Here is a 25,277-nt window from a genome sequence, read left to right on the forward strand (position 1 = left end):
ACCAGGCTCAAATTACATACACGGAATGATCACAGCTTGTATAAAATATATCGATAGGGGCCAGGGAGATGTCTCAGTGCTTACGAGCACTTGCTGTTTTTCTAGAGGACCTAGTTTGATTCCCAGCTCTGGAGTGGTGGCTTCACAGTCATCTGTAACTCCAGTTCCAGGTCCAGTGCCCTCTTCTGGCCTCGGGGACCAGGCATGCATGTGGTGCACAGACATACATGCACACAAAACACCCATACACATAAAATAAAAACCAAAACATAGCCGGGCAGTGGTGGCACACGCCTGCAATCCCAGCACTCTGGGAGGCAGAGGCTGGCGGATTTCTGAGTTCGAGGCCAGCCTGGTCTACTAAGAGAGTTAGCCAGGACTACACAGAGAAACCCTGTCTCGAAAAAACAAAACAAAACAAAAAAATATAATCATAAGGAAAAACTTGCCAAGAAGTGCAGTAAGGTGTGAATAAAGAATAATGCTGGGAGGTTGGTGAGCTAGCTCAGTGGTTAAGAGCACTGACTGGTCTTCCGGAGGTCCTGAGTTCAATTCCCAGCAACCACATGGTGGCTCACAACCATCCGTAATGAGGAACAAACAATAAAGAACCTATGGGCCTGAGCGAGCGGGGCCTGGATGGTAGTGCACACCTATAGTCCTAGCGTTCAGGAGGCACAGGCAGGCAGATCTCTGAGTTCGAGGTCAGCCTGGTCTACAAAGCCAAGTCCAAGACAGCCAGGGCTCTGTTACACAGAGAAACCGTATCTCAAAAAGCAAAAATAAAGACCAATGATAGGCATGGTGGTCATGCCTTCAATCCTGGCACTTGGGAGGGAGACAGAGACAGGTGGGTCTTGTGAGTTCAAGGTTAGTCTGGCCTATGTCATGAGTTCTAGGACAACCAGAGCTATGCGTTGAGAATCTGTCCCTGTCTCCAAAAAAAAAAAAAAAAAAAAAAAAAAAGGCAAGAACTCTTAGAAGGCAGATGTCTGTGTTCAAGGCCATCCTGGTCTACATACTAAGTTCAGGTCGGGTACACAGTAAGAACTTATCTCAAAAAAAGGGGGTGGGGGGCTGTAGAGATGGCTCAGAAGTTAAGAGCACTGGCTGCTCTTCAATTCCCAGCAACCACATGGTGGCGCACAACCATCTATAATGTGACCTGGTGGTGCCCCCTTCTGGCCTGCAGACACATGCAGGCAGAATGCTGTGTACACAATAAATAATTATTTTTTTTAAAAAAAAAAGGGAAGAGGAGGAAAGAAAAGGCAAAAGCAACAGATCAGTTATATCTTCGTGGGAAGATCCTGAGTGAGTCCTCTTTCTAAATTTTCTGTTAATAGTTTCTAGCTCTATTTTTGCTTTTGAGATAGGGTCTCACTACGTGGTCCTGACTAGCCTTGAACTCAAGGAGATCCTGGCCCCTTCTGCTTTTTACTGTTTTGTTTTGTTTTTTGTTTTTAATAATCACAAGTAGCAGATTCATAAAACGTACCAATCAGAGACAGCTGGGGAACAGATGCTTCATCTGGACTCCTGACAACTTTGTTTCTTTGCTCTCGGAGACCCCTAGGGGCTTCCCCTGTGGCTGAGGCCTGAGCCCTGATTTCATCCCTCCACCTCAGTGCCATCATGTCTGTTCCCTCTCATCCTCCACTCCTTTGTTAGTTTTGTCATTTCCTTTTAATGTTGGGTAGATGACAAGATCAAGAGACAAGATTAAGAATTAGTTTAGCCAGGCGGTGGTGGCTCACGCCTTTGATCCCAGCACTTGGGAGGCAAAGGCAGGCAGATTTCTGAGTTCGAGGCTAGCCTGGTCTTCAGAGTGAGTTCCAGGACAGCCAGGGCTATATAGAGAAACCCTATCTCAAACCTGCTCCCCCACAAAAAAAAAAAAAAAAAAAGAAAGAAAGAAAGAAAAAAGAAAAGAAAAGAAAAAGGAAACAGAGCTCAGCCCTTTGGAGGAATCACCTCTTCAGCAACCCAAGTATCAACCGAAAGAATAGTCGATCTTTGAGGCCGTATGAACCTTTTGTGTTGTTTCAACAAGAGCTCTGAGAGTAATGCAGGAGCTCACTTTTTTTTTTTTTAAGATTTGTTATGTATGTGAACACACTGTCACTGTCTTCAGACACACCAGAAGAGGGCATCAAACCCCATTAAAGCCAGGCAGTGGTGGCGCACGCCTGTAATCCCAGCACTCTGGGAGGCAGAGGCAGGCAGATTTCTGAGTTCGAGGCCAGCCTGGTCTACAGAGTGAGTTCCAGGATAGCCAGGGCTACACAGAGAAACCCTGTCTCGGAAAAAACCAAATACAAAAAAAAAAAAAAAAAAAAATCCTGTTAAAGATGGTTGTGAGCCACCATGTGGGTGCTGGGAATTGAAATCATGAGCTTTGGAAGCGCAGCCAGTGCTTTTAACTGCTGAGCCATCCCTCCAGCCCCGGGAACTCACATCTTAAGCAAGGATCTGTAGGGACTAAAGATGGACGAGTGAGCTTGGGTGGGTTCCAGCAGGCCGTGCAAGGCCCCTGCAGTGGCACGTGGCTCGGGAGATGCACGGTGGATGCGGTAAGATCAGTAGCACTCAGAACGAGCCCTATCCTCAGCGCATTCGTCTGTCCTGGTGTTAGACTTTTAGATCTTCAGTGCTCTCCTTCCAAAGGCCAAGTGTTTGAAAAGATCATCTTAGGCTTTCCAGAGGGAGATATCTGTGGCCTTCTCAAGTCCCTCATATCAGCAGATATTTCTGGAGTGACCATCTCCCTTAGAATGTGTACAAGAAATGGGTAAGAGTCACTAACAGCCCAAGGGGGATGCATACAGGCTTTAACTCATACAGTAGATGGCCTGTCGTTCACATTCAAAGAATATATTCGGGGCTGGTGAGATGGTTCAGATTCTTCCAGAGGTCCTGAGTTCTATTCCCAGCAACTGCATGGTGGCTTACAACTATTCCTAAAGCAATCTGACGCCTCTTCTGGTGTGTCTGAAGACAGCTACAATGTATATAATAATATAATATATAATAATTATATATAATAATAAATAAATAAATCTTTTTTTCCCATTTTTTTTTTCGAGACAGGGTTTCTCTGTGTAGCCCTGACTGTCCTGGAACTCACTCTATAGACCAGGCTGGCCTCGAACTCAGAAATCTGCCTGCCTCTGCCTCCCAAGTGCTAGGATTAAAGGCGTGCGCCACCACCGCCTGGCAAATAAATCTTTTTTTAAAAAAAGAATTATTATTAATTTGAGACAAGCTCTCACTTTATAACCCATGCTCGTCTGGAACTTGCTCTGTAGGCCAGGCTGCCTCACAAGTGCTGGGATAAAGACATATGTTACCATGTCTGGCTAATGTTTTTTTTTTTTTTTTTTTCTGTTTCTGTGCATATGTGAGTGAATTCAGCATATGTACAGATGCCCTCAGGGGCCAGAAGAGAGCAATGGGTCCCCTGCATGGTGGTGAGCCACCTGCTGTGGGTGCTGAGGATCAAAGGCTGGTCTTCTGGACAAAGAGCAAATATTCCAGCCCCTCATTCTCATTTCAAACCCATTTAACTGGAAAAGATCCCTGAGTCTCTTAAAAGGACCAGGGCTCTGCCGCCCGGCTACAGCTTTGCTTTTACCTCAGCCACTTTTTAACCTAAAACTGAAGTCAGGGGTCATCAGAGCTGATTTGTTTTTTTTCCTCAAGTTCGAATCCAGGACGAGGTGAGGGAGCTTCATACATTGTGACCAACAGGTTGGAAGCCCGTGGGACAGATGACAGTGAAAAAAGAAAGAATGAACAGCTGGGCGGTGGTGGCGCACGCCTGTGATCCCAGCACTTGGGAGGCAGAGGCAGGTGGATTTCTGAGTTCAAGGCCAGCCTGGTCTACAGAGTGAGTTCCAGGACAGCCAGGGCTATACAGAGAGACCCTGTCTCGAAAAAACCAAATCCAAAAAAAACCAACAAAACAGAACAAAACAAAAAAAAATTAAAAAAGCAAGCAAGCAAGAAAGAATGAACAGAAAAGAAACCTTTACATTTCAAATAAAAATGAAACAACGCACTTGAACTTTGTAGAAACGATTCCCATGCCTAATCTCGGATGATCTTGGAAGCTAAGCAGGCTCTGGCTTAGTTAGTACTAGGATGGGAGACTACCCCAATGGAGGGAATAGGCTGGACCATGGTATTAATCATTTCGTTCCCTCCTGTCATTTGTCTCACCAATGACTGTTGTTCTTCCTGTTGGCCTCTGGGGGGTGCTGTTTCCCCTCTAAATGCCGACCAGAAGGTGAGACTCTCATCAACCACAGTGCTGGGCTCTGGTTACTAGAACCCGAGCAACTGTGAACGGTGTCACTGGCGGTCATCTGGGGTGTAAGCCAGGTTCATCTTCCGCTCACTCAGGAATGTCTCTTGTTGGACTTTGCGAAGGCTGCCTGTTTATTCCTGGCATGTAAGGATCGTTCGCCAGCCCTGTTGCTACTGGCTGGAGTAAAATTTCTCAACCAAGTCCAGAGAGAGGGAGACGCCTAGTGTTCTAGTTTGTTTTTCCGTTGCTGTGGTCAGCACCATGATTCCTGAAGGAAGCCAGGGCAGGAGGACCTGGAGCAGGAACTGAGGTACAGCCCACCAGGGGGTGCTCTGCACTGTGATCTGGTCTTCCCCCCCTGGCTTGCTCCCCTACCTCCCTTTCTAATATAACCCAGGCCCACCTGCCCCAGGATGTGATTGTCTCTGGTGGTCTGGACTCTTCTACATGGATTAGCAATTAGTCAAATGCCCAAGAGGCATGCTCACAGGCTAGTCTGATGGAAGTAATGTTAGAACTGAGTTTCTCTTTTGCAGGTATGGCTAAATTTGGGTCGAATTGATAGAAAATTGACTGAAATAGGTAGATAGCTAATTCATTGGAACTCAACCAAGGGACAAGGCAGGGGAAGTGGTCCTGGTCCTGAAGCCTTCCCAGGGACTCCAGGGCCTTTAGTGTTTTGGTTTGAAGTGGAAAGGGCTTTTTTTTTTTTTTTCCTTTTGGGAAAACCATGCAGTGCTGACCCCTCGGTAAATGAGGCTTGCCTTGCCCTCGTAGACATTCAAATTTACTATGAGTAAATTTGTATTTCACTCATACACTTGCTGGGAAGCAGCCAATAGTTGCAGTAAAATTCATTTAGCTAATTTGTTAAATTAGGATGTTTACATTTTTATTTTCAAGATTGAGCATTTAGTGTAGGATCACAGATCTTCCTTCACTCAACTTAATTGTGCTCTGAACAAATTCTGTGAAGTGTGAAAACCACAACTTTCGATTTAACGTATGTTTGGCAGGACTGAGACCTAATCATCATTTCTAAAACTTGGTTCATTAAACCTTAGGTTCATAGTGGATCCAAGCACCAATGATTCTTTATAAAGAAAGTCTGAAGAGCTTCTCATTCATTGTCTCATAACGGCCTTCTTTGATCTAATCTGAGTCAATGTAGTGTTTCTTCTGAGACCAGAGTCTGTGTCATTGTGTATATCTGTTTCTTATTACATTTTTCTTCATTAAACAGTTAGTTACCAGGGTTTGGCTAAGGCTTTGTTTGTGTGTGTACATGTCAGTCTGGGTGCATCCATGCTCGGTACCCTCAGCGGCCAAAAGTGGATCCCCTGACACTGGAGCTACACATGTTTTGGGGCTACCACATAGATGCTAGGAATTGAGTCCTGGGCTATTAGGAAACTCAGACATCTCTCCTCCTCCTCCTCCTCCTCTTCCTCCCATTCCTCCTCTTCCTTCTCTTCCTCCTCCTCCTCTTCTTCCTCTTCCTCCTCTTCCTCCTCCTCCTTCTGTTATTTGAGTGAGTCTCTCACTGAGTCACAATACAGCCAGACTAGCTGAGCATGTCTGTTCCCCCAGGCCTGGCACTGCTGGAGCAGGTGCCAAGGTTTCTGTGGGTTCTGGGGATCTGAGCTCACACCCTTACACTTGCCAGCGGGCGGCTTTACCTACTGGGCCCTCCTCCCCCGCCCAGTCGTTTGCCGGTAACTGTTAAGGTCTTTTACTCCTCACGGGCACGAGTATTGGCTCGTGTCAGTCTCGATTGCTCTTTATGACCTAATGGAGACTTTTGGTAGAGGTCATCTTTGACGCGTTCTAGACCCTGAACACTGAGACTATAATGGAATGCTCACAACCAGACTGCAGGAAGCCACCACTACAGCATCACTCGGCACCATGTGGCAGAATTTGGGGTTGAAACTCAGTCCATCATGAACCCATGCTATATAATAAGAACATGTAATGATGCCCCAGTGCCCAAGTGCCTTGGGTTAGGACAGCTAACATTCAAGTGTCAGAGTTGACCAGACTTACCTGTGAGTTGTTTTTGAATTTTATTTTCATTTTGAGAGAGAGTAATGAACATAGTAAAAAACAAAACAAACAAACATAAACCAAAACCCGGCCTTTTAGACATGTAAAAAAAGCTTAGCGAGAACCCCACTACACCCAAGGCTGCTCCTGATAACCAGAACCCAGGGACATCATCACACACTGAAGATAACCAGACAGTCCTAGAGCCCCATGACACCCACCGGATACCAAGACCAGTGCTCTGCTCTGCTCATCTAGACAGATGCCACCCTGATCTACCCTGCGGATGGAGAGTCTCACCCAGGACCCTGACCCTGACCCTCAAATCAGAGACTACTGTTAATTGACTGCACTTGACCTCTATCCAAGGTGCATCCCACGGGAGAGCAGCCTAGGGGAGGTAGGATTAGGACACAAATTAGGAATTTAGACTGTGAACCTTGTGTGAACCCTCAGCATAATAAAATACAACTTCTAGCCGGGCGGTGGTGGCGCACGCCTTTGATCCCAGCACTTGGGAGGCAGAGGCAGGTGGATTTCTGAGTTCCGGGCCAGCCTGGTCTACAGAGTGAGTTCCAGGATAGCCAGGGCTACACAGAGAAACCCTGTCTCGAAAATTATTAATTAAAAATAAAATACAACTTCTGTTTTAGTAACTACATGTTTCTAGTGTGTCTACCTTCTTGATTTTGTGACAGTTGGTATAGTCTAGTCGGCAGGATCTTAGATGATCCTTAGAGAAAGTGAAACTAAGGTGGCTGCTGGGAGGGCCCCAGGGAGAAGGGTGAATTCCTGACTTCAGGACTTCCTCCACAAAGGCACAGGCTTCTGCCTTAAGACTGGGTAGCCCAGACCTGGTTGCAAGAAGGAAGGAAGGAAGGAACCGGAACCCAGAGGAGGAATCGCTGTGGCAGGAACTAACTCCCTTGGGCTTCCCCCTTAAGATGAGGTGGTGGAAGCAGTTCACTCGGAGTTACCTGAGGGACTGGATAGCCACGAGAGTACTTAGTAAGCAGTGCAGATGGAGGTGCAGAGCATTGCTCTTGGCCTCTGCTTATATACCATCTGGTGGCCTCTGGCGTTCTAGGACAGTGTCTGGTTATCTTCAGTGAGCGATGTGACTGGGTTCTGGTTATCAGGGACAGTCCTGGGTGTAGTGGGGATCCCCACTATTTTTACATGTCTAAAAAGCATTTTTTACTATGCTCAACTCTGAGGTTCCTGGGGGAAACTCTCCAGCTGCAGGACAAACCGAGGTGGTGTCTGTCCAGATGTGCATAGCAGAGGATTGCTCTTGGACTGTGCTTATATACTGTCCATGGGGCATCACAGGGTACTAGGCCCGTGTCTTGTTATCTCCAGTGATGTCCCTGAGTTCTGGTTGTCAAATACAGCCCTGGGTCTAGTGGGGTTCCTCACTAAGCTATTTTTACATGTCTAAGAGGCATTTAAAAAAAAAAGATTTATTTATTTTGTTTATGTGAGTACACTGTAGCTAGCTGTCTTCAGACACACACCAGACCAGGGCATCAGATCTCATTCCAGGTGGTTGTGAGCCACCACGTGGTTGCTGAGAATTGAACTTAGGACCTCTGGAAGAGCAGTTGGTGTTCTTAACCACTGGGCTATCTCTCCAGCCCCCAAGAGGCATTTTTTACTGTGTTCATTACATTTTCAAATCTTTATCTCCTTCATCTAGAAAGACTTTCATGGGAATATTTTAACCCGCTCTCCCCCCCACCCCCCAACCTGGTAAACCGTCTGTTTACTAAAAGGCCCATTGAGGCATTCTAGGAATTTGATGGCCTGGAGTTGTGAGAAACCCCACCCCGAATTCGCCGGAGTTAGAATAAAAACCAAACGCGATTCCTGGCCCTGTGTTTGCTTTTCCCAGCACCCACTCTAGATGAAGAGTAAAGTTTGCTTTTCTTCAGACACTGAAGTTGGTACAGTGATCTCTTTGTTATCTCAAACTTTCTGGACTGAGGCAGGAGGATCTCTTGAGTTCAGCAAAGGCTGGCTTGAACCAGAAAACAAAACAAAACTGGACGGCAAATACTAGAGCCTAAAGGGGGTTAGAATTTTGGGAGACCTGCTTCAGCCTCCAGTGTGCCGGAATTGCGGGGGATGGGGGTGGGAGGGGGGTTGCCTAGGAAGAACTGGGCGCTGTTTCGGGGCTTCCTGACCTCCAGCCTCCTCGGCACCCCACTGTCCGCAGCTACTCCAGCAGGGAGTGTGCTCTTCCCTCACGGCCGGAGGGACTGCTCCGACCTGCACAGCTCTTTTATTTGTGTTTTTAAAAATAAGGTTTGCCAGCGCTTTGTTCAGCGGGGAGAGCCTACCGCAAACAATACCCAGGAAACTGCGGGGGAGGCACGAGGGCGACTTCTTTTGCTCCCGGCTGTAATTCCCGGCTCCTATTGAAATGCTAAAGCGGTGAATTACTAATTTGCCTCGCTCTGGAGTCCTGAGCTTTCCCTAACCAGACCGTACAGCCCCGGCTTTTGTGGGTGTTCTCTCTCCTGAAGTGAGAGATCTGCCTCCCGGAGGAACTTTCTAATGAGGGGAAAGTCAGGCAATTAAGTTAATCTGGGACTCTGAAGGGCCGGAAACTCTCCCTTCGGGGTGTTTTCTCCTTAAACTTGACTGAGAGTTTAGCTCTCTGGGCAGGCCAGGAGGTCCAAAGACGAATAAAGCTTTCACAAAAGTTATTTAGAGGATTACTTGCTTTGTCACGGAGAAACAATTATGTGGAGAAAGGTTTACCCGAGGGGTACAGGAGCCTTGTCTCAAAGAATAAGATGTAGGTTGAAATGATCTTTTAATTAAGCTCAATAAGAAATTGAAATGACCTTCAGTGGAGAAGTGAATAGGGAAATAGGAACAATAGCCAGGTGGATGTGGCGAGGGGGGTGGGGTGGGAAAGAAGGGGGTGGGGTGGGGAACCTCCTTTTCTGCTGGGGCTGAGCCCCTGCGTGCATCCCCAGGTTTCAGGCTTCCAAATGTCCCCTGGCCCCGCCCTTCCTTAAGCCCCGCCCTCTTCCCCCGGCCCCGCTCCTCGTTACGCTCCGCCCCGTTCTTCCTACCTTAACTTGATTGCTTGTTTGGGCTTTTCTTTCTTTTCTTTTCGTTTCTTTTCTTTTCTTTTCTTTTTTCTTTTCTTTTTCTTTTTTTTCTTTTTGGTTTTTTTCGAGACGGTTTCTCTGTGTAGCCCTGGCTGTCCAGGAACTCACTCTTTCCGCCTGCCTCTGCCTCCCAGAGTGTTGGGAATTACAGGCGTGCGCCACCACCGCCCGGCTGTTTGGGCTTTTCTTGTTGATTTTTTTTCTCTGCTCTTCTCTAATCTTCTCTTCTCTTCTTTCTCTCCCCTCTTCCTTCCTTCCTTCCTTCCTTCCTTCCTTCCTTCCTTCCTTCCTTCCTTCCTTCCTTCCTTCCTTCCTTCCCTTTCCTTTCTTTTTTTCTTTTCTTTTCTTTTCTTTTCTTTTCTTTTCTTTCTTTCCTTCTTTCTAGACAGCCTCCGTCTGTTTGTGACCCGCGGCTTGATACTAACTGTGGAGATTCCTCAACTCGCGGCAACCTTCCCGCCTCTACATCCAGAGCACTGGAATTATAGACGTTTGCCACAACGCCCAACCTGTTTTGAGCCTAGTTTGCCGGACGTTTTCAGTTCCTGGATGACCTGACTGCCTGTTGTCGCAGATCTCTGCACCTGGACCACTTTCCATCCCCAAAATTGGTTCTTTGTGGCCTTCGCCCCCTCCCCCACCCCGCCAGTGCTTTCAACATCTACTTAGCGTCTCTGCCAGACTCCTTGTAGTTTGCAGCCCTATATTGTTTAGTTCTTGGTCCTTTGTGAACATTTAAAGAACACTCCCTGGATGGAAGGATTTGGGGAAGAAAGTCCCAGGGGCACTTGCATAGCTGACAAGGGTAAATGCTACTGGTAGGAAGACTCAGAGGTGGTGTCTTCTGGGTGTCAGCTCTCTCTTGGGTCATGTTCTCTCTGTGTGTTTCCGTGTCCCTTGACTGGTTAGTAACTAGAGCCTGGTGACAGAGGCTTCTGCCAACCAAACCGTCAAAACATTCATGATCTCCTCAGCACTTTTCTCTCTCCACCCAAAGCTGCAGGGAATCCAGGGCATGGACAGAAGAGTCTGAGCGTGCCTCTTCTTCCTTCTCCAGGGTCTACTTAGTTTGGCCACGAAGGCCAGGGTGCTCTTCAGCTAAGTGAGTTTTAGCTGTTGCTTCCTTTTCCTTCTGTTCCGATGGTCATAGTGGCCAAAGTGACTTTTTCTCTGAGCAATGAAGGAATCGTGCCGGCCGGGGTCCCCGCACCCTGCTTCTAGCCTTCCAAGGCAGACTAGTTGCCCTGCCCTCTTTGTGTAGTTAGTTTTTCTTTCGTTCTAGTAATAGTCTGAGTTCACTTCGTAGGAGTATCCGGAAGGTCCCTTGGCATGTCTTTGTTGTCTGATGCAGTCCTATTTACAGATTCCAGGTGCGGGGTCTTGACAGTGGCATTTAGAACAGTCGCGTCACTGCGGCTTCCATAATAGTACTCAGGGCTCACTCTCATAGAAGATGAGAAGATTCCAGATTCAGTGTGCGCAAAGATGTGCTTACAGGCAGTGTAGTTTGTTAAGAAAGTAAATCCTATCTTTGGTCCTTCTCTTTAGGTTCTAAGCATGGGAATTCTGAATATGACAAAAGGCAGATGAGCAAGAGAAAAGACAAGACGTCATGTTTATTAACAGTGATAGGAACTCACAGAAACACCATGTGATTGGGGCTCACACCGTCCCACAGGAGAGAGAGAAGAGCAGTTACAGGAAAACCAATGACTTAACCGACTCCGGAAGGGGTAAAGGGGTTAGGACAGTTTCCTGAGAGGGTGCTGTGTGGTGGACACTTGTCTCTGGCGGAGACCGTCTTCCCTGCTTTTAGAATGATGGAGTTATTTGGGGAGGTTGTACTTTTAGAATGATTTCAGGAACTGAAATGCCTCCTGCTGGAAATAACTTCGATGCCGCCGTGTTGTATTCTGGACCTCCCGAAGGTATGTGTACTATACATGACTCTAGGGGGGAGAAGAAAGCGCAACACAGTCGTGCTCCAAAATTAAATACATCTAAAAATGTTTACTATTTGTGTGTGTGTGTGTGCGAGCGCTCTCTCTCTCCATATATGTGATTGTGGGAGGTGCTTGTGGAGGCCAGAAGGATGGCTTCTGGGAACCAAATTCAGGTCCTCTGCAAGAATAGTACTTCCACCTACCTAACTGCTGAGCTGTCCTCCAGCCCTGGTACACCTGTTATATATGTATGTATATATATGTATATATACATGCATACCTATATACACATATATCAGTATTTGTATTTGAGTCAAGAAGCCTTCAGTCAAGTTACTAAAATATCCCAGCACCTGGGAGGAAGAGTCAGGTAGGTGGATTTCTGAGTTCGAGGCCAGCCTGGTCTACAGAGTGAGTTCCAGGACAGCAAGGGTTACACAGAGAAACCCTGTTTCGGGAAAAAAAAGTTACTAAAATATATATTTAAAAAAAAAAACACCAAAAACTAAGAAGCGATTCTGGTGTTAAGTATTAGGTCCACGGGACGCTAGAATTTTAAGTATAAAATAAGGCTTACTCAGCAAGTTTCTCGTAACCAAATTAAAGAGGTGAACAACACAGAAGAATATTTCATGTTGACAGGATGAGGGCCTGAACCAGGGTGGGCGTCCTAAACTCTCGGCAAGCCTCCCACCACCGAGCAGCAAGAAGAAGGTTGTAAGTCAAATTTAAATTGTTGGCGTGCTTCTGTTTCCGAGTTTCCTTCCCTCTGCGTGGGTCTGGGTTTGTTTTACTGGAAGGAGCCTGTTCACTGCAGTGGGGGACCGACCGAACCTCACACAAACTTAGGCAAATGCCTTCCTTCCTGCTGAGCCACAGTCTCACCCTTCCCTGCCCCTTTCATACCGAAAAGACACAGTCTGCCTTCCAGTAGGTATTTGCTGCATTTGGTTCTGCTTTGCTTGGAAGCTTCCCCCCCCTCCCCCCCCCCCTTGCGTGGGCAAGGTCAAAGGAAACAGCCGGTAGGAGACTGTCTGCACGGAGGTGTCAGGTTCAAGGTTGTTGCCTGAGCTGGAGAGCTGCATTTACAGACTTCTCAGCTGAGGGAAGGAATACCTGCTGCAGTTACCTACAGGTTACTCAACTGCGCCTTCACCTACCCTGCTAACCAGGCACCTCGCAACACCAGCTGTTTAGTTCTCCACTTGGTCCTGGCCCAGAAGACCAAGAAGTGACACAATTTAATTCTTACAAGTCAACCAAGAACTTCTGTTATTACTGTTCTGTTATTACTAGTCTGTTATTACTTCTGCTTTCTGCAAAAGAAAAAATAACTTTTTAGGATGAAAAATTATTTTTCTGTTTTTATGTGGAATTAAATGCTTCATACGTCCTTGTTTGTTTGTTTGTTTCGAGACAGGGTTTCTCTGTGTAGCCCTGGCTGTCCTGGAACTTACTTTGTAGACCAGGCTGGTCTTGAACTCAGAAATCCGCCTGCCTCTGCCTCCCAAGTGCTGGGATTAAAGGCGTTCGGCACCACTGCCCAGCTGTGTCATACATCCTTGACTACAGCAACGTATGTTTATGCTGACTTGTTGGGCATTTAATTGATAAACCCAAGATGTCTTCTTGTGTGTTTGCTGTGGTTCTAACTGGTGTGCGCACCAGCTCATATGAAAACCTGGAAGGAGACCGGAATGCTGCCAGCCAGGCATGGTGGTCTGTGGTGGAACTGCGTAATTGTGGTGAATAGAATTTCGTTCCCATGTTCCACATTTTCACACCAAGCACGCATTTCTTACACGACAATAAGACATGTATGAATGTGCTAGAGACTGTGGTGATATAGGTGTAGAGTCAAGGAAACTATTCACAGAACCCTATCTAAAAGAGACAGCCATAAGGAAAAAACATGTTAGTGTGAGATGTGAACTGACCAGGAAAAAAAAAATGTGGGGCTGGACAGATGCACTGACTGCTCTTCTGAAGGTCCTGAATTCAAATCCCAGCACCCACAAGGTGGCTCACAACCAACCATTGGTAAAGAGAACTGGTGCGTCTGAGGACAGCTACAGTGTATTTAGATATTATGATAATAGATAAATTTTTAGGCTGGAGCGAGTGGGGCCAACCAGAGTGAGCAGAGGTCCTGAATTCAAATTCCAGTACACTGTAGCTGTACTGATGGTGTGAACCACCATGTGGTTGCTGGGATTTGAACTCAGGACCTCTGGAAGAGCAGTCAGTGTTATTAACCGTTCAGCCATCTCCCCAGCCCAATAAAATTTAAAAAAAAACAAACCAAAATGTACTAGTTCCAAAATCAATATGCCACGTACATACATTAATAAGGTTCGAATCTTGTAATCATTTTGTGAGGAGTGCATACATGTCTAAAGCTTGGAAAGGCTGCCTGGGCAGTCTAATTTACAACGATAGGGCACCTGAAGCTTGAAGGGCTGGAAGAAGTGGGGAGTAGAAACTGGGGGGTTAAGAGTGAAGTGCTTGCTAATGCTCCCTTGTGAACAGCCCAGCCTTCTCCAGGATCCCGTTCCCTCCTCCACAGAACGGAACCGATTGCCTCTGCACTGGGCTTGTTAAGTTACAGCCAACTGGAAATGGGGTGGAAGTGGAGTTAGAGACGGGAACCGTCGACCTGTCCACAGTCTCTGTGAGCTTTAGTCCAAGGAGGAGATACGTATGGTGGGGAATGCCTTGTTTTAAGCTGGGTTCTATTAAGGTACCGTGTATATGCCTCTGGTTAAGCCGGGGAAGAGGAGTGTGTGAGGAAGAGCTGTAGGAGCAGTGTGGAGAAGCTGAGGAGGGGGGGTTTGCTGAGAGGTACCAGGTGAGCCCAAGGAGTGGGACGAGAACCCCAGGTAGTGGGTAGAGGCTGGGAGGATTGGTAAGTACCCCTGGTTTCTTTTGGTCCTGTTATGTGGCCATGTGATCAAGTCCTTCCTTTCAACAAAGAAAGTGACCAGAGAAGTGACTGGAGTTGGCTCAGAAGCTACTAACTAGCTAGCTGTTGAGGCAAACTGGAGGGCGAACTGATAGGAAACTATTGCACGGTTGTGAAGGTCCTGGACCCTAGGTGTCTGCAGGCTAAAATGCTAAGTGAGGTCGGGTGGTGTGTAGTCTATTCGCCTTCGGGCATGGACCCGGGGCTAAGGTAGGAGGGTCAGCAGGGTGGCTTCCTTCTGGAAGCTCTGGGGAAGCTTTGTTCTTGTCAGAGCCTGGAGGCCACTTGCATTTCTTGGCTTGCAGCCTGATCCTTCATCTTCAAGGCCATCAGCAAAGTGTCCTCCCGTTTCCCCACTGACTGCTCCCTTCACTACACAGGCCTCACTCAGCGCTGACACACTTGCCAGCCTCTGACAGGACTCTAATTTTATGTCTGCAAACCCCCACCTCCTTTGTCAAAATAATATACTTCTAGGTGTGCAGCTCCCTAGTTTGTGTGTGTGTGTGTGTTATTCTGTTTTCCTCAATTAGTGAAGTAAAATGTGTTTTTATATAATTGACTTTTAAAACTTTTTTTTCCCTTAGCAGTTGAGAGGCAGAGGCAGGGGGATCTCTGTGAGTTCCAGGACAGCCAAGGCTGTTAAACAGAGAAAGCCTGTCTGAAAAACTAAAACAACCAACCAAACAAAAGTTCTTCTTTTATGAATTGCCCACAAATGAGATTTGTAGCAGCTATACAGTGGAGTGTATTGCCTATTTCTCTGTCTGTTGTGGTTTTTGTTGTTGTTTACAAAATGCTGAGATAATTATGTTAAAATTTTAAATCTTATATTGTTGAAAATGCCAGACATACCTTTGCTTGCTTTCAGGACCAGAAGCAGAGGTCTCTGAGTTCCAGACTAGCTTGGTCTATATAGTGAACTTACCAGCCGGCCAGGGCCAGCTGGTGAGACCTGTCTCAAAAATAAATAAATAAATAAATAAAAATAAAATAAAATAAAAAAATAAAAAGACAGTTAGATAACCGTAGTGAGAAGTGTGTTCTAAATCTGTTATTTAGATGAAATTACAGGCTAACATCATTTATTCAGTATCATTACTCAAACTCCTACATTTATTATTTCAAAGGAAATTTTAGAGATGTGATTTCAACTATAGTTTTCTTTGTTGTTGAGGCAGAGTTTCAAGTACCCCAGGCTGGCTTTGAACTTTGCATCTAGACAAGGGTGACCTTGAAACTTCTGATCCTTTGGCCTCCACCTCCTGGTTCCTGACACATTGGCCACCACAACATTTCGTGGTCTGTGCTTTCCCAGACAGCCTTCTCTTAGTTGTCTTCTTAGTTTTTTGTTTGTTTGTTTGTTTTGTTTTTTGGTCTGTCTGTCTGTCTCTCTCTCTCTCTCTCTCTCTCTCTCTCTCTCTCTCTCTCACACACACACACACACCACACCTTCATTTATCCTATGATAGCAGATAAAAATAAATTCTGAATGTCTTTTTCTTCGTGCTATGCTTGTGATTGAACCTGGGCTCTGCAGCGTGCTAGCAGGTGTTCCCTGACCCAGCTACTCTCCCAGCTTCTACTGCTATGTGGAGGGGGAGGGGGATGGGGAGGAGGAGGAGGTGGAGGCGGAGGCTTCTCTTCTGTTTCTCTCCTTTAGCTTGTCCTTACCAGGAGCTGCCAATTTCTAACTGCTTAACCGAGTCTGTCTGGGCACCTGCTGTGTGGAAAATGCTGAGTTTATCTTCACAGTGTGTATGTGAACTGGGAGCTGTGTGGAAGGATGACATTTATAAACTTAGCAGGCTGCCCATTGGTGCCCTTAAGTCCTCGTTCCTTGACGACACTGACGACTGGGAACAACTGCTCATAGGCTGGTACATGAACTGATCTCTGCCAGGGCCGAGGGGTGCTGGTGGCTAAACACACGTGTACAAACCAGGCCAGGGCATACAAGGGCATAGCCTCCCTCCTCTCACGTAGCCCCTTCTGTGGCTTCCAGACCGTGGGCACTGAGAGCCTCTGTCATCCACGGCCTGTGTTGCCGCCGGTTGTTGACAGGTGCGGGCGTATGAGCGAGCTGCTGGCCTCTGCTTAGAAGGAGAAGGTATATGAGAGGATCAGTGTTGTCCCAGGACCAGTTAAGAGTAAGTGATACAGAGAGTTGTGGCAGTACCTGTCTGGAATCCCAGCACTCGGGAACCAGGCAAGGTGGAGGATCAGGAGACAAGATGGCTCAATAGGCAAAACGTTTGCTTCCTCCAGCAGGACAAGTAAATGAGTCTGAATCCCTGAGCAAAAGCCAATCACACGGGGGTGCCCCTTCTCTTCCCAAAGCTCCCCTACACATATGTGTACACACACACACAAACACACACACACACACACACAGAGAGAGAGAGAGAGAGAGAGAGAGAGAGAGAGAGAGAATAGGTGATCTGAGTTTCAGACATCAAAGGTGACCACAGAACAGTTCAGCCTGTGCTTGTCTTGTCGTAGCCCTAGCAACTCCACAGCCAAAACAAACGGCTCAAACCTCACTCACTACCATAAATATCAACGGATTTCTCGGGCGCTCTGACTTCCTCGCCACATACTGTCTTAACTCCTGGCTGTCGGGTTTCCACCTCCTTTGTAAAAGAAATTCTCGAAGAGCCAAGTCTTAGGCATTCTCTCCGTTTGGGTCCTATGTGTCCTGTCTTCATATGTGACCTCTTCTCCTTGGCCTGCCCAGATGCTCGCTCCTCCTGTAACTCAAAGATTGCTTCAAAGTATGTTTCACTTTTTAGTAACCATAAAGGCCATTCATAGGGGAAGCCAAACTCAAAATGGGTTGACAGGTGGCCTGGATACCTGGGAGGCCACCCGAAGCAGGGCCACATTCTCTGTTGACAGATTCAGGGGGCCAGGGAGTCAGCACCGGATGTTCTCAGACTTAGGCTAAGGAGCCTAGTGAGTGTCAGGTACAGACTGCAGGGGACAAAATGAAACGCAGTCACAAAAGCCCTGCATTATAAACAGTCATCCAGACACACGTGCTGCTGTTACCTGGGCAACTGTGATCTCAGTTCTCCGACGCGGAAAGCAGAGGATCAGGAGTTCAAGGCCACCCTCCCTGTCCATCAAATTCAAGGCCAACCTGGGAGATTCTCTCCCAATCTGTTTTCCCCAAATATCTGGGTTTTGAAGGCAAGAAAAAAGAGGAAGTAGTAGGATTTTGTTTTTCTTTTCTTTTTGTTTGTATGTTTGTTTGTTTATTTTGGTTTTTTGGATTTGTTTTTTTTTTCGAGACAGGGTTTCTCTGTATAGCCCTGTCTGTCCTGGAGTTCACTCTGTAGACCAGGCTGGCCTCGAACTCAGAAATCAACCTGCCTCTGCCTCCCAAGTGCTGGGATTACAGGCGTGCGCCACCACTGCCTGGCTTGTTTGTTTATTTTTAAAGACAGCTCAGGCTGTCCTGGAACTCGCTAGGGAGCCCACTTTGGCCTCCCATTCTCAGCCATCCTCAGCCCCTTCCCATTAGGTGGGCAGGTCTAGCTCCCTAGGGACTGTCCACATTTGTAGGATTCAAGCATTGTCTATAACTATAACGCAGACACTGTTGGGGCAAAACCCACCGCTCTCATGTGAAGGGAAGAAAAGGTAGTTTATTCTGAAGCCATTTTGATTGGGAACGCAGATTTAGGTTATCCTGAATTCTGCTGCGTTCCAACACGAAGCAGTTTCATAGTTTCTACAGAACAAAGAAATCCACAATCAAGGAAAGTTAAAATACGGTGGTGGTGGCTACATTAGCGGCAGTTACAGCAAGGCGGGAGAGAGGCTTTCTACAGGCCTCACACACTCCGTAGGCCTTTCTACAGATGCTATCTGATGGCTTTCTTAGTTTTGGGGTTGGTGGATTCCAGTGACTCTTCTATATCAATAGATTCCGAAGGTTTTTTCCCTATGAGTCATAGAGTGTTAGTTCCAATACAGAAGTAGGTGTCGGAGGAATGGGTGTTCCTGGGAGCTGAGGGTAGCAAGAGAAGGTAATTGGCCTCTGGACTTGTAACATTCCAGCCTCCCATGGTTGGAGCGTCCAGTCAGTCAGCGGTCTCTGCAGACGCGGGACGCTGTTTCACAAATACGTAAGCCAGCCATGAATGAAATCTGTAGAGCACAAGCCCGGTGTCTTTGTTGGAGAGGTGATTGCGCTGTGCTTCCACGGTGGTCTGGAACCACCGCACCCCGCGCCCCCGCGCCCCTGCCCAGGGTGACTCCTGCCGAGCAGTGTTCTCAGAGGGAGGAGCCAGGAGCCTCAGGCAGAGCTTGGGAGGCTCCTGGGACTCAGGTCATTCATTTCACCTTAACCAGCTTTTCCCAAGCAACAAGGAACATCAGTGCTCAGTCCACAAACGTACTTGGCCAACTTCCAGTGTTGGTTTTGGCGTTTGTTTAGCTTTTCTTAACGTATAAAGTTCAGGGGCTTTTACAACTCTTTTTTTTTTTTTCCTCCTCCTCACTTCAGGCCAGGTCTGGTGGTACAGACCTTTAATCCTAGTATATAGGAGGAAGTAACAGGTGGTTGTCTCTGAGTTCAAGGACAGACCAGTCTATGTATGAAGCATGTTCCAGGACAGATGAGAACCTATTTAAAAAAAAAGATGACGATGATGATGATGATGGTGGTGGTGGTGGTGGTGGTGATGATGATGATGATGGTGGTGGTGGTGGTGATGATGATGATGATGATGGTGGTGGTGGTGGTGATGATGGTGGTGGTGGTGGTGGTGGTGATGATGATGATGGTGGTGGTGGTGGTGGTGGTGATGATGGTGGTGGTGGTGATGATGATGATGATGGTAGAGCAGCAGCAACTGCAGGGATAGGGATGGAGCTCAGCTGGTGGACGCTTGCCGAGAACACATGAGGCCCCAGGTTTGATCCCTAGCACATACATACAAATAAATAAAAGATAAATCAGAAATTCTCAGAAGCTGTATCTACTGCAGCGAGCAGGCTTGCTGTCCCTGCCCCACCCAGCCTAAGCCAAAGCTGATCTACTTTCCACCTCTAAAGATTTTCCTCATTCTAATGACATTCTTCTTCTTTTTTAATAAACACTTATTTATTGCTACATCTAAGTATACTGTAGCTGTCTTTGTTTGTTTGTTTTTGGATTTGGTTCTTTCGAGACAGGGTTTCTCTGTGTAGCCCCGGCTGTCCTGGAACACACTCTGTAGACCAGGCTGGCCTCGAACTCAGAAATCCGCTAGCCTCTGCCTCCCAGAGTGCTGGGATTACAGGCGTGAGCCACCACCGCCCAGCTTCCTGTAGCTGTCTTTAAACAGTACTAGAAGAGGGAGTCAGATCTCATTATAGATGGTTGACAGCCACCATGTGGTTGCTGGATTTGAACTCAGGACCTTCAGAAGAGCAGTCAGTGCTCTTAACCGCTGAGCCATCTCTCTAGCCTCTAAGGACATTATTCTTGTTTTTGCCACCAGGAGGGCCAGCCCAGGGCCTTCTGCTTGCTGGACTAGTAGTACTCTACGGTTGAGTGGGCTGTGTCCTGTCCCTCAGCCCTTGTTGATGATGAGTCCCTGACGCCTCCCGATGGGGACTCATGGTGGCCTTGGTGATTTTTATGTAATTGTTTTGTTTGTCTGTTTGGGGTAGGGTTGGCTTTTTCGTTTGTTTGTTTTGTTTTTTTGTTTTGTTTTTTGGATTTTATTAATTTTTTTGAGACAGGGGTTTCTCTGTGTAGCCCTGGCTATCCTGGAACTCACTCTGTAGACCAGGCTGGCCTCGAACTCAGAAATCCACCTGCCTCTGCCTCCCAGAGTGCTGGGATTACCGGCATGCGCCACCACCACCCGGCTGTTGTTCATGTTTTTAATTCTACTAGAAATGTACTCCAAATTCAAATGAAAAGTGGAAAATTGACAGTCACAGCCTGTCAAATGAATCCTGAACTTCTTCAAAGAGGACCTCGGAGTGGGTGGAGTAAAGTCCATAAGGATTCTCTGAGAGTCACAGGTTCTGACCAGCTCCCAGCCAGCCAGAGCCGCCTTGAGCATCTGAGTCTTTTTAGGATTACTTCACTGATGTCTTTGTGAACGGTTTATAATTTTTCATCCTGGTTTTTCTCTTTACCTACAATATCTAGAATAGTAGGTCAACCTTTTCGGTTTTCTTTTTTAGCCTAAGAGTATTCAACACTAGATGTATAGCACGCTGGAGGTGAAATGGAGTTCTGACATCTACGAGAAAATAGAAGACTCTATTTTCTCAGTTATTTATGTCAGTAATTACCACCAAATGTTCAAAAATGCCATCCAATGCCTTCCCAGATTTCTTAGCTGTTTCTTTTTCCTTTTTCTTGTAAGATTTATTCTCGAATAATCAAGTGGGATGCTTCTTAAATGTGGCAGAGAACATCGTAGACGTTCACATTTTATTTGTGGGCCGGTGTCACTCTGTCCTGGGGGACAAAGTACAAGGGTGGTTTTTGTGAGTCAGACCTTGGCTAGTCTTAACGAATGTTCTAATGTTCTGGGGACCTGAGGAGGCTGTGACAGTGTCAGGGACAGTGTCAGGTGTTACAGGATTTGCTCCGTGCCCTGGTCCCTAAAGTTAAGCCCCAGTTGTTCTTCGTGACAGGGGAATGAGGTCAGGATTGATACCGAAAGAACTGGGGTCCCTTCTCGGAGTTGTCTCATTAATAAAATAATTTAAGAATGGACTCGAAGAGAAGCCTCAGGACAGTTTTATTAGAGTTCAAATGAAAACCTCAAGGCAGGCCAGCTGTAAATCTGGGAGGCTGCCTGGGGGAAGAAAATGGAAAAGAAGGAAAAAAGGCTGAGTTTCGGGCCCAGCTGGAATGGAGGTCAGACGCACGGGGACGGGGACGAGCAGTCATGTGGTAGGGAGGAGGGATTGGGGAACGGGGAAGGAAGCCTACTATCACAGAACCTGAACCTTGGGTTCGAGCCAGAGCCCCACAGGAAGAAACAGGGCCAGCCTTTAATCGCAGAAGCGGTGGGTGAGGCCAGCCTGGTCTAGGCAGGGCGATAGTTCCGGGACAGCCAGAGCTACATCATGAGTCCCTGCCTCCAATCAAAACAGAACCCAGAAAAGTTCCATCTTTCTGAGTCCTGACCTGACCCAGAAAGGAAGATGGACAGAGCGAAGCCCGGGGCCGTTCTCGGCAGCTTGGAGGGACGGCGCTGGGGTGGAAACTTGGGGAACATGAAGTATAATATCTCATTAAAGGGATCCTGCCTGTCTCCTTAGCATGCCTGAAGGCGAGCCCACATCCCTACGAGGTCCCTTTGCGAGTCCCTGAGCTCACCTGCTGGAACGCTAGGAGCCTTTTCTTCATGGGCCCGGCTGCTACTGTGAGAGCATCTTGGCTCAGCCGCCGGAGCAGAAGCTTAGGCGCAGAGACTCCGTGACGTTAAAAGACACGGAGCCGCCTTGAATGAGCCTCCTGGCTGGGTACCACTTCTCTGCAGCCATCATCCTAGCAATGACGCTCACTCCTCAAGCCAGGCACGGCTGGAAAAAGACTCCCTGATCAAACGGGCAGGAATCAACAGTCGCGTCCACAGATTTCATTTTTTTTTAACTTTATATTTATTGTGTGTGGGGTGTCGGGGAGGGCGGATGAGGAGAGGGAGAGGTGACAGTGGGCACCAACATGTCACAATTAACGTGTGGAGGATGGAGGACAGCTTGTGGAATCTGTTCTCTCCTTCCACCCTTACGTGGGTTCCAGAGGGGCTCAAACTTGGGTCCCCAGGCTTACAGGCAACTGCTCCTACAGGCTGAGCTATTTTATTCCCTCTGGGGTGTCGTCCTAGCTTCTGCTCCAAATCACATAAGAGTCTAGGTTTTTACAAGAAATGCCACTAGAATCCCAGTTCTATGAGAAACAAACTTTCTTTTTGGTTTTTTTTTTTGTTTGTTTGTTTTGTTTTGTTTGGTTAGTTTTGGTTTTTTTGGATTTGGTTTTTTTCGAGACAGGGTTTCTCTGTGTAGCCCTGGCTGTCCTGGAACTCACTCTATAGACCAGGCTGGCCTTGAACTCAGAAATCCGCCTGCCTCTGCCTCCCAGAGTGCTGGGATTACAGGCGTGTACCACCACCGCCCAGCTGAGAAACAAACTTTTGTTGTTGTTGTTTGTTTGTTTGGGTTAGGTTTGGGTTTTTTTTTTAAGGCAGGGTTCCTCTGGGTAGCTTTGGCTATCCTGGAAGTCTCTCTGTAAACCAGGCTGACCTTGAACTCACCGAGATCCACCTGACCTGCCCCTACCACCTGAGTGCTGGGATTAAAGACGTGTGCAAAGGCCGACCACCTTGCTAAAGACACTGCCTTTAAATGCTTAAGGCTATATAGTTTCTCAGTTCACTGAGGAAAATCGAGAGGAGAGGTAGATTATCCTCAGATAGGCCCAGCCATGCTCATCTCTCTGTGATGAAAGAGAGTTTTGCGTGAAGTGTTTTCTGTGATATGTGTAGCACATAAAGAAAAGCATTTCTTCTCATGCAGCCCCTCTCCTGTCTGAGAGATGGCGCTATTGAAGACTGGGACCTGATTTGAGCTTGATCTAGCAGCAACAAGGCTGTGGCTGGCACCTCATTACTGCTGTGGCCTGGGCCGGGCGGTGATTGTGAGGCCTTTGCACTTTCTAGCTGGCCTCAGTCTTGCTACACCTGCAAGACCCCTCACGGGCCTAGGGATATAGAGTAGTTTTCTAGTGCAAGAGTGACCCATCAAAAAATGTAGGCAAAGCCATCAACACCTCAGCTCAGGCAGCACCCTTCCAGTGATTCTCAGTGTCTGCTTGGATAAAATCATTTCTTCCCTCAGTTCTCACTGGGTGCAAATCTGCCTTAAACTTTATTGTACAGCAGTGATATCAGAGTCCATCTTTGAATGCATTTTTTTTCCCATTAGGAAATACATTCCTTGAAAACAGACAATTAATAAATATGGTTGATTATATAATGACTTTCCCAGCACTTGGAAGGCAGAGGCAGGCAGATCTCTGAGTTTGAAGTCAGCTTGGTCTGCAAAAGCGAGTTCCAGAACAGCCAAGGAGAGGAAGAGGGAGGGGGAGAGGGAGGAGAGGGAGGGGGAGAGGGAGGGGGAGGGGGAGAGGGAGGAGAGGGAGGGGGAGAGAGAGGAGAGGGAGGGGGAGAGGGAGGAGAGGGAGGGGGAGAGGGAGGAGAGGGAGGGGGAGAGGGAGGGGGAGAGAGAGGAGAGGGAGGGGGAGAGGGAGGAGAGGGAGGGGGAAAGGGAGAGGGAAAGGGAGAAGGAGGAGAGGGAGGGAGGAGGAGAGGGACAATGAGATCTTATTCTGTAGTTCTAGCACACTGGAATTATCCCTGGCTGACCTCATATTTTTATTTTTAGATATTTTTCATTTTAGATGAATGAATGTTTGGCCTACTTGTATGGATGTGCACTGTGTGCATTCCCGATGTCCTTGACAGAAGGCAAAAGAGGGTCCCTTGTGACTAAAGGTGTAGATGGCTGTGAGCCACCATGTGGGTGCTGGGAATCGAGCCCAGGTCCTCTGAGAGAGCAACAAGTGCTCTTAAAGAGCCATCTGTAAGATGGGTCACCCCTCCAGACCCCAGCACCAAAGTCTCCGTAGTGTCCAGCTCGTTCTCCCCAGAACTGGAATTACAGTCTGGAGTCATTATGTTCAGTTTTATTTATTTATTTTTTAAATCCTAATATTGTGATTGAGTCACACTCATTAAAGTAGCACGCTCCTTTAAATCCTAGCACTCAGGAGGCAGAGGCAGGTGGACTTCTGTAAGTTTGAGGCCAGCCCAGTTTACACAGCGGATTTTAGACCGTTGATATTGAGGGCTACATCGTGAGATACTCTCTCAGGAGCTGTGCTCAACATATATTATTACCTCCTTCCCAAACTTTATATTTGGTTGAATAATCCTTGACGGAAAACAAGCAGCTTTGTGCAAGGTGCCTTACCAACTTTTTAGCCTATTAGTAAAGAGAAGCAATCTAGATAAAGATTTTATCAAACTTTCTGGGTCCTTAAGTCCATGCACAGAGCCTGGAATATCCATTTAAAACTTTAAAGAGGCTTCCATGGAGACTCTTTTATCTGTGATAACTCCAGCTTATGTCAAGTTAACACACAAAACTGGCCAGTACAGGTTTCTTAGATTACCTCAAAGACATGCATTTTGGGGACTGTCTGAAAACCATGCACAGGACCCCACCCCCACCCGGTGAGGACTGCTGTCTTGTGGTCCAGGACTGCCTGCCCATGCATTCAGGCTGGGCTCAGCCTTGCTCTGCAGCTAAAGACGCCTGAGCTTCTGACGCTGCCCTCACCCTCACCCCCACCAGGATTGGAGGCGTGTGTGACTGTGCCTTCATACACAGTGCCGCTGTACATGCCCTGTGTATGCAGTGCTGGATCAAACTGCTGGCTTCCTGAACTACACAGCTACTCTCCTGACTGAACCACATATGGGATCCAGATCATACCCTTTTGGGGTTATAGATATATTGTAGAAGTCAATGAAATATGTGCCCTGCCAGGAAAAAAAAAAAGAATGACACAAATATATTTGCAGAATGTTTGCGATTGGGTTGGATCGATGGCTTAATGTTTAAGAGCACTGACTGCTCTTGCAGAGGTCCTGAGTTCAAATCCCAGCAACCACATGGTGGCTCACAACCATCCGTAATGGGATCTGACGCTCTCTTCTTGTACATCTGAAGACAGCTATGGTGTACTCATGTAAAATAAATAAATAAATAAATACATAAATACATAAATACATAAATAAAAAATAAATAAATCTTTTTTAAAAGTTTGTGATTTTATAAACTTCTCAAATATATGCGCAAACTTAGGG

The 25,277-nt window shown here is 47.1% G+C and overlaps 1 protein-coding gene across 1 annotated transcript in view; it reads left to right on the forward strand.

Annotated features, from left to right (window-relative positions):
• The first annotated feature begins 11,270 nt into the window (after positions 1 to 11,270).
• Positions 11,271 to 25,277, forward strand: part of G3bp2 (G3BP stress granule assembly factor 2) — a 49,328-nt gene continuing 35,321 nt past the window's right edge. Inside the window, exon 1 of the mRNA XM_052198074.1 lies at positions 11,271 to 11,408. Within this exon, the coding sequence (XP_052054034.1) occupies positions 11,376 to 11,408 (33 nt within the window). The 5' untranslated portion in view covers positions 11,271 to 11,375. The remainder of the gene's footprint in view (positions 11,409 to 25,277) is intronic.

The sequence above is a fragment of the Apodemus sylvaticus genome, chromosome 11 (genome assembly GCF_947179515.1).
Source record: "Apodemus sylvaticus chromosome 11, mApoSyl1.1, whole genome shotgun sequence".
Lineage (NCBI taxonomy): Eukaryota > Metazoa > Chordata > Mammalia > Rodentia > Muridae > Apodemus > Apodemus sylvaticus.